General features: G+C 39.7%; 1 protein-coding gene across 1 annotated transcript in view; it reads left to right on the top strand.

The window, feature by feature from the left end:
- Positions 1-17,849, top strand: part of LOC124795555 — a 158,073-nt gene that overhangs the window by 28,638 nt on the left and 111,586 nt on the right. The window contains exon 4 of the mRNA XM_047259628.1: positions 9,487-9,683. Within this exon, the coding sequence (XP_047115584.1) occupies positions 9,487-9,683 (197 nt within the window). The remainder of the gene's footprint in view (positions 1-9,486; positions 9,684-17,849) is intronic.

Raw genomic sequence — 17,849 nt, 5'->3', positions numbered from 1 at the left:
TGTATTTAATCAAGTCTAATGCTATATCAATCAGTTGACTTGCAAACATTCAAATATTTATGAGAGAAGTGGTGAATATGTTATTCGTGGAAGTTGAAATATACCAAGACTGAACTAAAAGTATTCTTCGAGTACTAAATTATTTCAAAAGTAGAGAGAGAGTCTTATAAATTCCTCTTAACCAGCAGTATTCTTTGGAAAAGAAGTTTTTGGAGATCAACGTAGCCAGAAATCAAGAGAAGAAGATCGGCTGTACATACCAAGTAAGTCAACCTATGGGGGAGAGGTGTGAATTTTGGGTGCAATCCAATTTCACACCACACTCCAGGTCATCTAAATCTTAGAACATTGTGACCATGACAGGACTTGAAGAAATCCGAATTTTGAGAGGAAATTGAAGCAGAAGATATGATTTGTTGCCATTGGAACCAGGTATAAGAAGACAAGAGAACTGTCTCATGGAATTGGATTCTTCCTAAAAAGTTCAAATGGTGAAAATTAATAAATGCAATAAAAGAGAAGATGTAAGGAAGACATAACATTAAAAGAAGAGAGAGAAGATTCCAACCTATTAGACGATGATTCCAGCACCAGTCACTGACCACCAGTGCTGATTCTACATAAGCCCGCTGATGCTGAAAGCAACATTCAATGCACACCAGCGTCAGTGCTGTTCACCAGCACTGATTATGCATCCGCTCACCAATGTAGCTGGAACTCTATACTGGGTGAGTGCAAAATAATAATTGATTGAGTGTAAAGTTAAAGAAACTGTTGAATAATAAACTGGTAGTATAGTTATTACACTCAGTCTAGAATTTTTTTGATGATTACTAGATCTAAAGGTAAGAAGAATATGGATAATACAAAGAGAATTGGGGAAACTTCAGAACCCGCCATGGCAGTGAAAGTGAGTGAGGAGGTGCCACACTAGTCTCAGATAGTAAATTTAATCAAAGCCCAAAGTGCAGATTCAGCAGCTTTAAGAAAGGAACTAAGTCTTAAATTAGACTCAATAAATACTCAGTTAAATGATAAAATAGATGACCAGGGTGTTTCTTTTAGAAATGAAATAAGTGTATCTTTAAATGAAAAACTTGATGCACAGAATGCTAATTTAAGTAGAGAAATACACACAGTGCATACTCAATTAAATAATCAATTAGGTGTTTAGAATAAAACCTAAGGATTGTTAAGTGCTAAGGTAGATTCACAAAGTAAAGACTTCAGTAATTTATGTGAAGGTATGGGAAATTTTAAGACTGAATTTGATGCTTTCACTACTAAAGCAGAGAATTTTAAAATAGATTTGAAAGAGGAATTAACTAGTTCATTAAGCAGTCATGTAAACCAACTGTTCACTAACTTTAGTCAGACACAGAGCAACCAATTTCAGGACTTAGCTAAAAAGTTAGAATGCTATATTGAAGACAAATATAATAATGTAGAATCTGAATATGGTCAGAAGTTTGGATGATTTCAAAATGTATGTAATGTTACATGTGATGCTGTAAAGCAAAGATTGCACAATTTGAGAGAGAATGTTGAAAAACAGCATAAGTTAATACTAATAGTCCAATCACAAATTTCAGGCATTAACACTTGAGTAGATAATGCGTCAAGAAACTTTAAAGAGAAATTAGAAACCTCAGACATAAAAAATATATGTAGACTGGAGGAGCGGGTAGAAGAATTAATTGACCAAAAAGTTGCCGTGAGAGTGACCTCCGGAAACATTTCGACTATTACTTCTTCCAAACTTAATAATAAAAAAAACCAGCAAGGTTATAGGCGACTTGTGGAAAGGATTCAAATTTAACCAAGCTAGAGCAGAAAACAGAATAACTTTACCTGGTGTTGTGCTACCTAGTAAAGTGGTGACTGTTTTGCAGTGGGGAGACATTCACACAAAATTTAACAAGAAGTACTGGTTTGCAATTGCTCAAATGAAGTTAATATCATATCCATGGGATCCGGGCAGAGTCACATCTGTCTCCTAGGGATGTTAATGTTCTGTGTTAATGGGCAGAGTGACAATCGTCAGATCCCAAGTTGTTTTTGGTGTTTCTTCTGTAATAAAATTTTCCTGTACCAAATTTCCCCAACTTCTTACACTATCCCCCTATTTCTTACATTATCCTATCACCCCCACTTACAGTTTAGTAAAGAAACATACCATCAAGGAATTGTGATTATGTCACCCAAAACTGCTCCCGGTATGTGACAGCGTCATCCTTGGTTGTTAGAGAGTTGTGCCCCCAAGGAGTTTGACTGAGTCATACTCAGTAGAGAGTTATGCCCACTAGGAGTTTGACTGTGTCATCCTCAGTTGTTAGAGAGTTGTGCCCACTAGGAGTTCGACTGTGGCATCCTCAGTTGTTAGAGAGTTGAGCCAACTAGGAATTTTGATTGCATTATCCTCAGTTACTCGAGGGTGTGCCCCTACCTGTCCTCATGGCTCATCCCATCTTATTCAAAATTATTCTGACTTGCTAGGTGGCGACATGGGATGGGAAATGGTGTGCACATTACCCCTGAGGAAAGATAGACTAAATCTGCCTAGCCAACCAGTCTCTCTCACCATCCACATATAGTTAGGTTTTATTTTTGCCTGAATTAGTCTGTAAGTAATTGATTCACCAGTGTTCTGTGCAAATCTGTGGACAGAAGTCTGGGTGAAGTTAATGTCATTAAATCTATTAATATGAATGATCCCAGAAAAATATAGTTTTCAGGAAAGCTGCCTGGCAATCCTAGTCCTAAGTAAATAGGGAGAACCACACCTGGCACATTAATTTTGAATAATTTCCAAATTCATGACAATGCCATTCTCACACTGAATGTAAGACAATTGAGTTAAAGTCTTTGAAGCAGAATTCGCCTAGGAAACTGAATAGAATATACAATTTTATACTTGATACAGAATATTTTATACCTTTTATGAGATGTAACATAGGTGGGAGGGTCTGTATCGATTTTGAAAGGGGGTAGGCAGTGTAGGTAGAAGTGTGATTTACACTAGCAGGTAAATCATGACTAACACAATACCTTTCAAATGGCTGTCACAAACAAGTGTGCCTGATGCTTCACCATTTGCTGTTTCCATAGGGGTTGCAAAGATTTCTTTTGGGGACCTCAAGGGTGAAGGTGAGAATGTCCGCTCTGTAGGAAATGATTTAACACCATACCTCGTATGGCTTCTCACTCAAGTACAGGTGAGGTAGGGATCCTGGGGAAGGGGGTGGGAAGGGTTTCCTATCTTTGGGGCTGTCTTCTTTCTCTTCTTCAATCTTAGCAACCATTTCTATTTTTTCCTTTCTTACAATTTGTACAGAAACCAGATGGCAGTTATATGATTCGAGGGACATGAAAGGGAAGCAGTGGTAGGGAAGGGAGTAAAACAGGGTTGTAGCCTCTCCCCGATGTTATTCAATCTGTATATTGAGCAAGCAGTAAAGGAAACAAAAGAAAAATTTGGAGTAGGTATTAAAATCCATGGAGAAGAAATAAAAACTTTGAGGTTCGCCGATGACATTGTAATTCTGTCAGAGACAGCAAAGGACTTGGAAGAGCAGTTGAATGGAATGGACAGTGTCTTGAAAGGAGGATATAAGATGAACATCAACAAAAGCAAAATGAGGATAATGGAATGTAGTCGAATTAAGTCAGGTGATGCTGAGGGAATTAGATTAGGAAATGAGACACTTAAAGTAGTAAAGGAGTTTTGCTATTTGGGGAGCAAAGTAACTGATGATGGTCGAAGTAGAGAGGATATAAAATGTAGACTGGCAATGGTAAGGAAAGCGTTTCTGAAGAAGAGAAATTTGTTAACATCGAGTATAGATTTAAGTGTCAGGAAGTCATTTCTGAAAGTATTTGTATGGAGTGTAGCCATGTATGGAAGTGAAACATGGACAATAAATAGTTTGGACAAGAAGAGATTAGAAGCTTTCAAAATGTGGAGCTACAGAAGAATGCTGAAGATTAGATGGGTAGATCACATAACTAATGAGGAAGTATTGAATAGGATTGGGGAGATGAGAAGTTTGTGGCACAACTTGACCAGCAGAAGGGATCGGTTGGTAGGACATGTTCTGAGGCATCAAGGGATCACCAGTTTAGTACTGGAGGGCAGCATGGAGGGTAAAAATCGTAGAGGGAGACCAAGAGATGAATACACTAAGCAGATTCAGAAGGATGTAGGTTGCAGTAGGTACTGGGAGATGAAGAAGCTTGCACAGGATAGAGTAGCATGGAGAGCTGCATCAAACCAATCTCAGGACTGAAGACCACAACAACAACAACAACAACTTCTCTTTTGAGGACCTATCTATTTTTTTCCTCTTTCCATATTCATATACTTCTATCACAGATGTCCTTCCTAGTCTCCATGGTTTCCAATAGCCTACAACTCATTTTTACATAATAAGGCTGAAGAATCAGAACACACAAACACATCATCATACACACAAAGATACATGAGTTCACTTCTAACTAGAAACATGTCAAGAAGTGAGCACTGTGAAGTATTGTAGGGGGAATGTATGTGTACATTGGGATATATGCACACATTGTTGTTTATTGTGATGGTTCTACATTGCACTTGTGTGTGTCTATATATATAATGATTCAATATCGTATATATACATAAGTATAGAAAAACTATGATGATTTTACAGCAAGTATACATAAGAAGGAGGCATGAGTAATGAAGGAGAATGCAGTACAGATTGTAGTTAATTGTTGTTGTTGTCGTTGTTGTGGTCTTCAGTCCTGAGACTGGTTTGATGCAGCTCTCCATGTTACTCTATCCTATGCAAGCTTCTTCATCTCCCAGTACCTACTGCAACCTATATCCTTCTGAATCTGCTTAGTGTATTCATCTCTTGGTCTCCCTCTATGATTTTTACCCTCCACGCTGCCCTCCAATACTAAATTGGTGATCCCTTGATGCCTCAGAACATGTCCTACCAACCAATCCCTTCTTCTAGTCAAGTTGTGCCACAAACTCCTCCCCAATCCTATTCATACCCAGCATTTGCAACAGATATAGGGCAGGCATACCTACAGAGAGTTAGGATGACCTGTGGCCTGAAGAATAAGGATTTCTTATAAAGGGGAGTACCTACCAGAATGTATGGAGGAAGTGTACTCATAGGGTCAACCCACATGTAAGTTATAGGTACTGACCCTAGGGGAAAAGGACAGTATGTGGCAGAAGTCACACATTTTGTAGGAATTGCTCTGGTCAGTTTGAATTCTATATTCCACTAGCACTATTGTGTTTTATGTGAGTTTACAAGTGTCGAGAAGAACACTTTTATTTGCCCAGAGTTCCTCCAGAGTACAAACAGTCTAGAATTAATGAGACTATTACGATTTAAGAAGCAGTACAAAAAATTAGAATAAAGAGTAAAATACTCAAGTGTTATGAACACCTGGAACTTATGATTTGAAATCAACAGTGTAGGCCCCACAATTCCTAGATATAAAAGAGTTGACTCCAACATTGAGAAAAATATTCCTGTTTTACAATCACAGTGAAATGAAGAAAGAAAAGCTAAATAGTAAATAAAAGGGTTATGCACAGTTAAAAAAATGTAGAATGTATACTGTGGAATTATGAATTGTTATATATACTACTAATGTACTTAATGAGTATGTATGAAATATCGCATGTTTGAACTGAGGGGAGGGATATGTAGTTCAAGAATTTCCCCATAAATTCTAGAACCAATCATCCTTCCACCATCTTGAACACACAATATTTTAAAAATAAGTGTGAGACAACATACATACTGTGCAACACATGTTTGTGTATGCAGGCTGAAAAGAAGTCACGAGCACAAGGTAAACATGACAGTAGAACGGCATCAACAAGTGTTTGCTGCTTACACCACGAAAGTCATATTAGAAGAACAAGGAGTGTTTGTGTATCTTATGGTGTTTTATATCATTGATTACTGTAACAAGAAAAAAGAAGAGCAGTTGAAACATTGTTAATTGTAATTCATGTGTTGGGCTTGCTAGGAGCAAGAGATGTTCATAAATTATGTGGTTGTAAAAACTATGCTATTGTAAATGTATTTAATCGAGTCTAATGCTATATCAATCAGTTGACTTGCAAACATTCAAATATTTATGAGAGAAGTGGTGAATATGTTATTCGTGGAAGTTGAAATATACCAAGACTGAACTAAAAGTATTCTTCGAGTACTAAATTATTTCAAAAGTAGAGAGAGAGTCTTATAAATTCCTCTTAACCAGCAGTATTCTTTGGAAAAGAAGTTTTTGGAGATCAACGTAGCCAGAAATCAAGAGAAGAAGATCGGCTGTACATACCAAGTAAGTCAACCTATGGGGGAGAGGTGTGAATTTTGCATGCAGTCCTATTTCACACCACACTCCAGGTTGTCTAAAGCATTAGAAACTTCACTCCCGACATCCATTGCAAAGTATGTCTTTGAAACCATGACACCATGCAGTGCAGTACAGATGGACCCAACATCATGCCAAATGTATTGCTCAGGGATGGCATCACATTCTCTTCACCCATGAGTGTTGCATATGCCTTCAACCAGACAATTGTTGGAGAGCTGTTTGGAGACAACCCAGCCAGGCTGAACGCCTTAGGCACACTGTCCAGCAAGGTGGAGGTTCCCTGCTGTTTTGGGGTGGCATTATGTGGGGCCAACATACGCTGCTGGTGGTCATGGAAGTCACCATAACGGCTGAACGATACATGAATGCCATCCTCTGACTGATAGTACAACCATATCAGCAGCATACTGACAAGGCATTCACCTTCATGGCTGACAATTTGTGTCCCCATCATGCACCTCTTGTGAATGACTTTCTTCAGGATCACGGCATCTCTCAACTAGAGTGGGCAGTATGTTCTCCAGACTTGAACCCTATCAAACCTGGGATAGATTGCAAATGGCTGAAAAGGACAACGTGACCCGCCAACCACTCTGAGGGATCTACACCAAGTCACCATTGAGAAATGGGACAATCTGGACCAACAGTGCCTTGATGACCTTGTGGATAGTGTGTCACAACAAATACAGGCACGCATGAATGAAAGAGGTTGTGCTACTGGACATTAGAGCTACTGGTGTGTACAGCAACATGGACTAACACCTATGAAGACCTCACTTTATGGTGGTACAACATGTTATGTGTGGCTTTCATGAGCAATAAAAATGGCAGAAATGATGTTTATGTTGACCTCTAGTCCAATTTTCTGTACAGGTTCCAGAACTCTCGGAACCAAGGTGATGCAAAACTTCTTTTGATGTGTGTATAATGAGTATAAACAGTTGTTGCTCCTAAGTTTGTGAGTAATAGCCTACAGTTCTCTTGTTTCCCACTCGATGTTATGACTTTCATTGCTTTCCTTTTTGGAATAATAATACTCCTGGAAAAAAGGATACTGTGGAGACAGGGCTTAGTAGGGCTCGTCTTCCAGATTCCCAGAACTTCTGTGAAGTTGGGACGGTAGCAGACAAGGTACTGGCAGGAGTAAAGCTGCAAGGATGAGCCATGAGTCATGCTGATAGAGCACTTGACTGTAAAAGGCAAAGGTCTTGAGTTGGAGTCTCAGTCCAGCAAACAGTGTTAATCTGCAAGGAAGATTCTTTGTATCAGTATATGTCAAAGAGTGTGTGTTCCTGCCTCTGCTGCCACTTAATTTGGAAGTTGCAATGAAGGATAATTAATGCAGTCACTGATACTGATCACAATGTGTTGGGACATGTATGGCAACAGTTTGTCTATCATACTGCTATTTGCTACACCGTAAACAGTGCTAATATTGAGCACCTGTGACTTTAGTTAAAACATGGAATGCTGCTCTGTCCACTGATCCATGACTGTTTCCTGTAAATCTTGTATTTTTCAGATAGTCATCTTCTGAAACACCTCAGATACTATATTGGCAGTTTACAGATAATGTTTCAATAATTTTGCTTGTCTTTGTTAACGTCGTACAATGGCTCAACCCACATCATCGATTGTTCTCATTCGTAATGTGATCTGTGGAACATAATGCATAATGAATGAAGGAATGGATTAAAACACTATTTTATTTTACTTGGCTGGAGCTGCAACCACATGATGAAATCTGCTTGAAGAAATAATAAACAGACAATCAGTTGCAAAATGGAAGATTTATTTAAAGCTACTGGTCTGTAAACTTTGAAATAGACTTTTTTATGACGTCATGAACATTATCTAATTTGCAGATCTGGCACTGGTCCATCCCTTTCTATCTCTGGTGTGCTTTTTCTCACTCAACCTCTTTCTCTCCACTAGTAGAGATGCTGTGGCGAAAAGATCAAGCATCTCTAGATTACACCGAAAAAAAAAAAAGGAAAAAAACCTTCTCCAGAATGTTGAAACCACAGTCAAGGGGCTTAAACATAAACATACCTTACATTTTGCAGTTGATTGGCTGGTAATTAATTCTTCAAGAAGGTATACACATTACCATTGGCATAAATCCCCTCACATCATATTTCTTAAATTATTCTCTGACATGTTTTATTTAAACAAGCTACTGTGAGATCAATATCAGCAGTGGATGATGTATATAACAATGACCAAAAATATTTACTATTAATTTTGTAGCAGTGCTGTAAATATCATAACTATGAGCCAAATTACTCTTCATTATATTAGCAAAAATTTCACAGATTTCACCTCTCAACAGATTAAATATGTGGAAAAACTCCTTTATGTCATTTGTTGTCAACAACAATAGTAATTCAAAAATAACATTAACTTTCATAAAGGTAATGGTAAAATGAGAAGTGACTTTCACTATCCATCACTTAGCATAACTGTGGCACAGAAGGGAATGACATACTCAACCATAAAACCTCTGACTGCGTACCCTTTGATGCAAAGACGGTAACAAAATTAAAAAGTACTTGCAAACACTAACTGATAACAGATCTGCTTATCAAATTTTTTTTACTCCACAGAAAAAGTTCTATATATGTAAAACTATAATATATAAAAACAAAGATGAGGTGACTTACCGAACAAAAGCGCTGGCAGGTCAATAGACACACAAACAAACACAAACATACACACAAAATTCAAGCTTTCGCAACAAACTGTTGCCTCATCAGGAAAGAGGGAAGGAGAGGGGAAGACGAAAGGAAGTGGGTTTTAAGGGAGAGGGTAAGGAGTCATTCCAATCCCAGGAGCGGAAAGACTTACCTTAGGGGGAAAAAAGGACAGGTATACACTCGCACACACGCACATATCCATCCACACATACAAGCCTTCTGCATAGCACCCCAACATGCAGACTACTGAGCTACACAGGCAGACATGTTCCATGGAACACAGTGATAACTACATGAGTAAATTAATTAACCCTCAAATAATGAACTTACTTTTGGATAATAATGTTTGTATAATGTGTAAAACTTTGTAATGAATCAACATCAATACAATAATCTGTCTTTCTCACAGGAATGAGAATTGCACAACCATGGAGTGAACTACGCAAGGCAAAAATACCACAATTGTTATCCCTCAAGGAGTCATATTTGACAGTTGCAGAAGAACAAACAGAACCCCTTCATATGAATATTACATGTGTACTGCCTTCACAAGTTCATTTTTGGCTGATCTTCACAAATCCTAGTGTTGGAGATTTCATTATCAAGGTACAACATATTTCCCTGAATTAAAATAAGTTTATCTCTAAATACATAATGTTACACTTACTGGACAAATTAATTCCCACTACAGAATAGACAATTATGAAAAAGAACTGATATAGTCTTGAGGCAAAATGTAAGCATTTGCTATGTTTTTGATACACTGTTACAATGGAGAATGATTGTTTAAAAGATATCACATTGCTTTCAACTGTTACTGTTTTTATTTCACTATTGCAATTCTGGCACTTGTGTCATTTTCGAGCATCTACAAAACATAATACAACAGGTCACATTATATTAGGAACCATTATGCTCTGCGACTGAAAAATGATTGTAGTGAGGAATGAACACAGCAATCAGAAACACATCAATCTGTATTTTTTAGCAGATGTAGCTACACTTCAGTTACATTATAACCAGCATCTTTGTGTTAGTAGTGATTCATATAGACTCAGAAAGCTTGTATCAGCACATGATGTTAAAACAGACTTAAGCAGTTTGTGGGTGCAGGCTGTTTTCATAGCAAAATAACAAACTGAACATCACTATAAATGATTAATGCTTTATTATTAGCAACACATTTACACATGTCAAGTACACAGTTCCGCAGTAAAAGTGAGACTGCCCGACTCATCAGTATGGGCCAGAGATCATAGTGCAGATATTTCACATTACTCAATACATTTATCCACCAAAGAGCCAACCCGACCCCTCCTTCACTCATCCTCAGAGTGCAGAACACAGGGTAGGAGCAGTTACAGAAACCGAGATGGATTGAGGTGGAGGAAAGCGAAAACACAACCATGCTGGTTGCTGCAGAGATTAATCTGAGTGGTAGAGTGGGACATGAATAGGAGTAGGTGCAAATGCTGTGGCTGATCACTTTGGACATGAATTGTAATCAGATTGTCGTCACTAATGGAAGCTCAAACAGTGCAATCTAAAAAGTCAGTAGGTAATTGGGAAGCTCAGTTGAGCCTTAGGTTACAGCCATAGTCTCTGAGGGAGTGAGATGATGCATGAATAACAAACAAATAGTGTTTATGATGTTGCAAGGAAATATTCTCAATGGTATATGCAAAGATGTGAACAGTCATTGTAGCCATAGTGGTGGAAGTCATGAGTGGTAAGAAGAAAAGCATCACCCGATTCATCACACGTAACACGTTGACTGCTTGGAATGCTATCACCAACACTACCCTGATGAGGAGGGAAGTATGACGAAGCAAGCTGGGATATTTTTTCTTCCCCTGTTGTTTTGCCACTTGCTTCCTTAAATTTGTTTTTTCACTTTCAAATAATTACAATTAACATACGTGAGTATAATCTGCATTTCCATAAAAGAGAAAGGTTGGCACTCAGTATTGAAGAATATAACACAATATATAATTTTGTGCTTAGTTTTATGTATGTAATCAATTTTCTAATTTATTTTGCCTATTATTAGTTAGTATCTTCAGTTATAGGTTAAAATAAATAATTGTTTCGTAACTTAAATTCTATTGTTGAATTATAGGCAAATATAAATTCCGCACTAATTATAAACATTTTGAAGAACAACTAATAGCATTCTTATGGGATCTATTTCGCTCTATTCAAAAACATGTTAGTAAAGCCAGCTCTTAATTCCAAAGTAATTAATTGTGTTGTCAAAACTATTGTTTGCATAATGAAATCTCTTAATTTCATCATTTAAACAAATAATTTGGCCTAACTCTTGTAGTAGAAGAAACTGTTAAAAAGATGCTACTATTTTTTATGTATGCAGCAGAGGTGGAAATTCTGGTTGGTTACACCAAACAACACCATTTTAACAGTACTTCATTTATTCACCTAAACACATAAAAGGCTCACAAAGAACTGACATGGTGGAACCGCCCAAAGACAATACTCAGGGTCCAAAGATGATACTCGGAGTCTAGAGACAAACATATGTCGATGCTGGTGTTGACCTAATCGACTCCACATAGCCCCCCCCCCCCCTCGCAGTACAGAGTACTCTTGAAAGGCCGGGATGGGGGGTGACTAAGGCGTCAGCAGGGGTGGTTGTTGTCGGGGAGCTGCGTGGGTAGATGTCGTGAAGGCAGGTTTGGCCACCGAACCTGGAAGTCGTCGCAGCGCGCCGGGCTCTGTACTGGGCGTGCTGGTCGTGCAGCGACAGGTAGACCAGCAGTTTGTGGGTGGAATGGAGCAACAACAACGATGTCTGTGGTGGGCATGGCAAACACACAAAGCATGTCCAGGTCGACGTCGGGTGAGAGGGGAACACATTTCACCAGGTGGCAGGAAATGGCGGAGGTTGTGTCATGAGCACTGGATGAAGGGAAACACACGATGAGCAGTGTATAATCGCATACTATTATTGAGATGTCATGGATTATGTCTGGGGGGACAGGAACAAACACCTCAAGCAAGGGCACGTTCAAGATGGGGGGGCATGAGAAACCTCGCCAGGGTGAGGCCGGCGATGGTGGAGAGATCGAAGGGACGAGCAAAGGGCCTGGACGCGAGGGCGTGACCATAGGTAAGCTCAACCTGGGCAGCATGTGGTCACTCGACAGTGTGTGAGACTGGAGTAGAGGGCGAGGTCAGAGGAGAGCTCGATGATTGGAGCTGGAAGTCACTCGATCAAGTGTGTAAGTCCGACCTGGAGGGAGAGGTCTGAGCGTTGTGAGCCACGACAGTGAGTGGCGTGGTTGTGGCGTGAAAGGGGGGGGGGGGGGTAGAGGAAGGCTCAACATGAGCAGGCTTGAGTCTGTTGATAGAGACTGTGACAGCTGAATCTTTAATCTGGATGTCGTAGGTGTTGGCTGATCGCTGGAGAACTTGGTACGGGCCAGTATATGGAGGTTGGAGGGGAGCACGGACAGTGTCATCTCGGAGCATGACGTTCTCACAATTGTCCAGAGATTACGGGACGTGAACCTTAAGGTGGGAGTGGCTGGCAGGCAGAGGGATATGGAGGTTGATGAAGTGGCATCTGACACAGTCCACAAAGGAAGGTAAGTCAGACTGAGGGAGAGAAGCGTAAGGGCTCACAAGTTCGCCAGGGAGAACAGTGTTCTGGCCATATATGAACTCGGCTATTGTGCCCTTGAGGTCTTCCTTATAGATCGCATGAATGCCAAGTAGCACAAGGGGAAGGGCCTCTGTCTATAGAGAGTTGTGGCATTGATGAGCCGCCTTGAAAGTGTAGTGCCAGCACTCAACTGGCCCGTTACTTTGCAGGTGATATGCTGTGGTATGGATGCGCCAGGTGCCGCAAATGTTACAAATCTCATTGAACAGGGCTGACTCAAAATGTCTGCCCTGTTCAGTCATGATGATAGCTGGACATCTGAAACACGATACCCATGACTCGGTGAAAGCTCGAGCAACAGTTTCTGCCATGATATTGGGGAGGGGAACAGCCTCAACCCAGCGCGAGTTGTTCGGCTGATGGACGAAAGAACATAACAAAAGCTTTTAGATGGGAGAGAGGGCCGACAATGTCAATGTGAATATGCTGAAAACGTCCAGGAGGGATCGAAAAGGCTCCGAGTATGGTGCCATGCGGGTGCCTATAGGTGTACCCCAGATTTGTTTGTAGGAAATGCCTTCAAAGGAGAAGTAATTGTGAGTGAGGATATAGCTGGTCATGGTGACTAGGAAGGAGGGTGTTGTTTTGGAATCCATCAGGTGTTGGTAAAGGTAGTTTTCAATAATGGTAAGGCCATGGGGATTAGGAATGTTAGCATAAAGGGAGGTGGATCAACAGTAATGAGCAGGGCACTGTGTGGTAAAGGGACAGGGTCTGTGGAAGGTCAGTGGAGGAAATGCTTGGTGTCTTTTACATAGGAGGGTAGGTTCCAGGTAATAGTTTGAATGTGTTGGTCTATAAGAGCAGAGATTCTCCCAGTGGGGGCACAGTAAGGGGCCACAGTGGTGCATGCAGTGTGGTTAGTTTTGTGGACTTTATTCAGCATGTAAAGTGCAGGGAGTGGTAGGGGTTAGTAGACAGGTGAACTCCGGAGAGAGCTTCTGGGATGGAGCTAAGAATTTGAGTAATGACTTGAGATCATGTGGATTTCTGGAATGGGATCACTGTGGCAAGATCTGTAGGTGAAAGTATCTGACAGCTGATGGAATCCTTCTGCCAGGTAGTCCTTGCAGTTCAAAACAACAGTGGTGGAGCCTTTGTGTGCAGATAGGATTGTAAAGCTGGGATCAGTTGCAGTTATTTCTGCAGATGTAAGGTTAGTTTCCAAATTGAGGGATTTTGGGAATGTTAGTGAGGCAGTGTTTGAGGTTAAGAAATTCTGGAAAGTTAACAGGCAGTGATTTGGGGTCAGTGAGCGTGGATCACAGTTGGATGGAGGAATGAACTGATTTAGGCAGGGTTCAATACTGGTCTTTGGTTGAGCTGTCAGTTCAGGATCACGTGACACTCGTTGCGCATGCACACTCATGTCCGGCCCAGTGTCAAACACTGCCGTCTTAGGAGGGTGTAGCCCTGCAGAACTGTCAATACACATTATGGCAGTCTTGATAGCACAGTTGCGAGGGGTAGTGGAAGGTAAACACACGGAAGCTCGATTGCTGGGATTGCAAGAAGTGTCGGCGCATTTACTGACCTTGCTTTGCCCTTGCTGTAGTGTCTGTAATTCTTTGGTTGAGTCTGATTGTTAGGGTTTCCACTGTAGCAACTGGGATGTGGGTTTTTGGGGGGGAGGGTGGGGAGTCGTTCCGGTCCCGGGGGCGGAGGGACTTGACTTGGGGGGAAAAAAGGACAGGTAAGTCTTTCCGCTCCTGGGATTGGAATGACTCCTTACCCTCTCCTTTAAAACCCACATCCTTTCGTCTTTCCCTCTCCTTCCCTCTTTCCTGATGAGGCAACAGTTTGTTGTGAAAGCTTGAATTTTGTGTGTATGTTTGTGTTTGTTTGTGTGTCTATCGACCTGCCAGCACTTTCGTTTGGTAAGTCACATCATCTTTGTTTTTAGATATATTTTTCCCACGTGGAATGTTTCCCTCTATATATATATATATATATATATATATATATATATATATATATATCCCGGGAGTAAATGAGATAAACTTGGGCATGAATAAAGGTCTCAGTACCCTGATATGCCAAGCCAAGAGCCTAAAGAACAAAAAAGGTGCAAATTGCTAATAGTGTAATGCACCACCACCGTATACTGACGTCCAGTGATATAGATTACACAAGTATACAGTGAGAGGGCAGTTATTTATGTTCCTTAGATGGGCTATACGTACATCATTACAATATTTGTAATGATTCTTACTCATGCCATCCCCATGTGGAAAAGATATTGTAAGGAGGTGTGATTATCTGAGTAAGCTAACTGAAAACTAAATGCTAAACTATCAGTTATTCTATGTACCTTGGTTTCTTTTTTCACCAGTCACAGTGTCTGTTCTTATTTTGTGCTGGTGCTACCAAGACATATGTAATTGAGCTCTCCCAGTATGGTGTTAATTAAAAGTTGTAATATGTGGAAGTTGCAAGTTTTCATTCTGCTACCTACCTATGTGCTAATCTCAACCTCCCAATGCAACAAGGACTTGCATTTTTAAATGGACCTTTCCAGAGAAGAAGTCAAAATGAAGAGAGAACAGCCACCACAGCCATGCTGGCATTGTTCTACATGAATGTGGAGACTAGATAAACATGAAGCTGCTCATTAAAACTCAAAGGAATTAACATTAAATAAATGTTCCAGAACTGCCACAACATTCTTAACATGCACACATCCGTACCTGCATGCAAGTCTGGGCATATGATTTCTGGTTCAGCTAAACAATAATTACTTGAGCTCTGAACAATTCACATTATCTCTCCCCCCAATCACTATAAAAGGCAGTTTGTTTATTGCTATATGTGTTTCACTTATTTTATTTATGAAGCATCTTCAGTCACTTGTAATACATATTTCTTTTTATACATATAATAAATGTACTACACAGTAGTTACAAAATGTTACTGTGTTGCATTTTGTAATGATTTTCTCATGATTTCAGTCTAGAAACAACTTTTGTAGTGTAAATTTTGTGATCTTAAATTACTGTCGGGTGTTCTTAAGTTGTTGTACATTTACTTCCATAGGTCCTTATCAATGGCTGTGACTTTGTCATCAATACTTGCTTGATTTCTTGAATACCCATGATATGCCTGTGGAACATAGGGTTTTTCAGGAACTCCCACAGAAAAAAAATTTGGTACACTGAGTTCAGGTGACAGAGTTGGCCAAATGTTTTCACTGAAATGAGAAATAACATTTTTACAGCCATACAGTTTTGCATGGTGTGGGCTGTTGCTTCATTCTGCTGGAAATACAGGTTTTTGAGGTCAATGCCCAGCTGTCATAACTTTTGTTCAGCAAAGCCTTCCAAAATACTCACATTATGTTCTGTTTCAATACTGATGTTCATTGTCACCTTCAAAGAAATTTGGTCCTACAGTTGCAAAAGCATTTATTCTACATCAAACCATCACTTTAGAAGAGTGTAAGAGCTTTCCATGCTGTTTCTTAGGATTCACTGGTGACAAGTGTTGCATACCCTGTTTGTTTACCAAATCAGAAACATGAAAATGTGCTTCATCAGTCAATAACAAATTACTGAGAATGTCTGGGTTTTCCTGTAACAAACCATGCATGATGGTGCAGAAAGCATGTTTTTCGATCTTTCCTCTTTTTTTGTTAATTTTCTGTGCAACTTTCAATTTGTGAGGGTGAAATTTTATCTCTTTTAACAAACTGCTCATGGTGATGCCTTGATTCCTTGTCTCATTTCCTAATTTGCTCCACAACTCGCAGTTTGTAAGGGTTAAACTGTATCTCTTTCACCATTAGATTTAAACTTATGCCTAAAATGTGAGATTGCTGTCATGTTGAATGGTGAGAACTTCATTCAAAAGCTTCCCTCACTGCCTGCTGGTTCTCTGTTGTCTCTGTTTGTGGAGCTCCATGCTCCATGTCTAACATACTACCATTTTCTTCCAATTTCTTCACCCAAGCCAATAAGGTATTGCAGGTTTGTACATGACTCTGTCAGCCAATATTGAACTGTTGTTGACAGGCAAGCTGCACTTCTGTGACAGAATTTGTTTTATAACAACATACATAACATGGTGTTGCATGTTCCAATGCTCCATTGCAGCTGACAAAGCACAGCATTCCCCACCCTCATCACCATTTTCCTCACAAAAGCTACAGTGATGATATGGTGAACAAAATGTTTGCTATAAAATTAGACAACAAAAATAACAATGTATAAAAAGAAATAACATTAACATGAGAAGTAGAATCAGGAAAACTAAAAGTCATTTATTTACCCTATAATGGTGCCAAATGATGAAGAGTAGCCCATAATTTTCATAGAAATAATGTATGAAACAGGTTGTGCATGATCAGCAGCATTAGAACAACAGTCAGACACACCACCCACAAAACCAAACCATTCACAAAATTGGGAATTAACATAATCAAATGTGGTGGACATGAAAGTTTCTATGTGGGACAAACAGATAGATGTTTTTGCACCAGATTGAGAGAGAACACAAATCCTCATTTAGAGCACATCTGTAAAACTGCAGTCATAACAGCAGCAGTGTTGAGGAACCTTTAAGGTTCTCCATAGAGAGAGAAAGGGAGCTTAATGAACACTTTAGAAGAAACTGAGATTTGTAGTTCTTTCAAATGACTATCACAATATATACTAACTAAATAGAGAGACCTTAGAAGTAACAATTTTTTTATTGTTTTTGATAATTACTCTAATGTACTGTAAGTGCACACTTTTAGATGTGTCAGCCTATCATGGCGTAAATAATCCATTCAGTATTGCAATACATAAACTGGAATGTCATGATCAATAACTAACTGGTATCCCTGATTGGTTGCCCTTTGACGTGCATGCAATTCAACAATCTTTATCCATGCACAATAACCAGGAAATAACATACGATTCATGAATACAAACATAGTCAACACCAAGCTTCCAACACTCACTAACCCCCCCCCCCCCCCTCCCCAAGGAATGTGAACTAGAAAAGGTATAGTCCTCCATCCATAAGAAGGATCGACCAATCGCCCTGCATGAGTAAACTGTACCTGCGTGGGAGGTGACAGTTTCAGAGATGTTATGAAGAGGGGGATGAGT

Source organism: Schistocerca piceifrons, chromosome 4 (assembly GCF_021461385.2).
Source record: "Schistocerca piceifrons isolate TAMUIC-IGC-003096 chromosome 4, iqSchPice1.1, whole genome shotgun sequence".
NCBI classification, from domain to species: Eukaryota; Metazoa; Arthropoda; class Insecta; order Orthoptera; family Acrididae; genus Schistocerca; species Schistocerca piceifrons.
The sequence above is the reverse complement of the archived record's forward strand: the minus strand, read 5'-3'. Positions and strand labels throughout refer to the sequence as shown.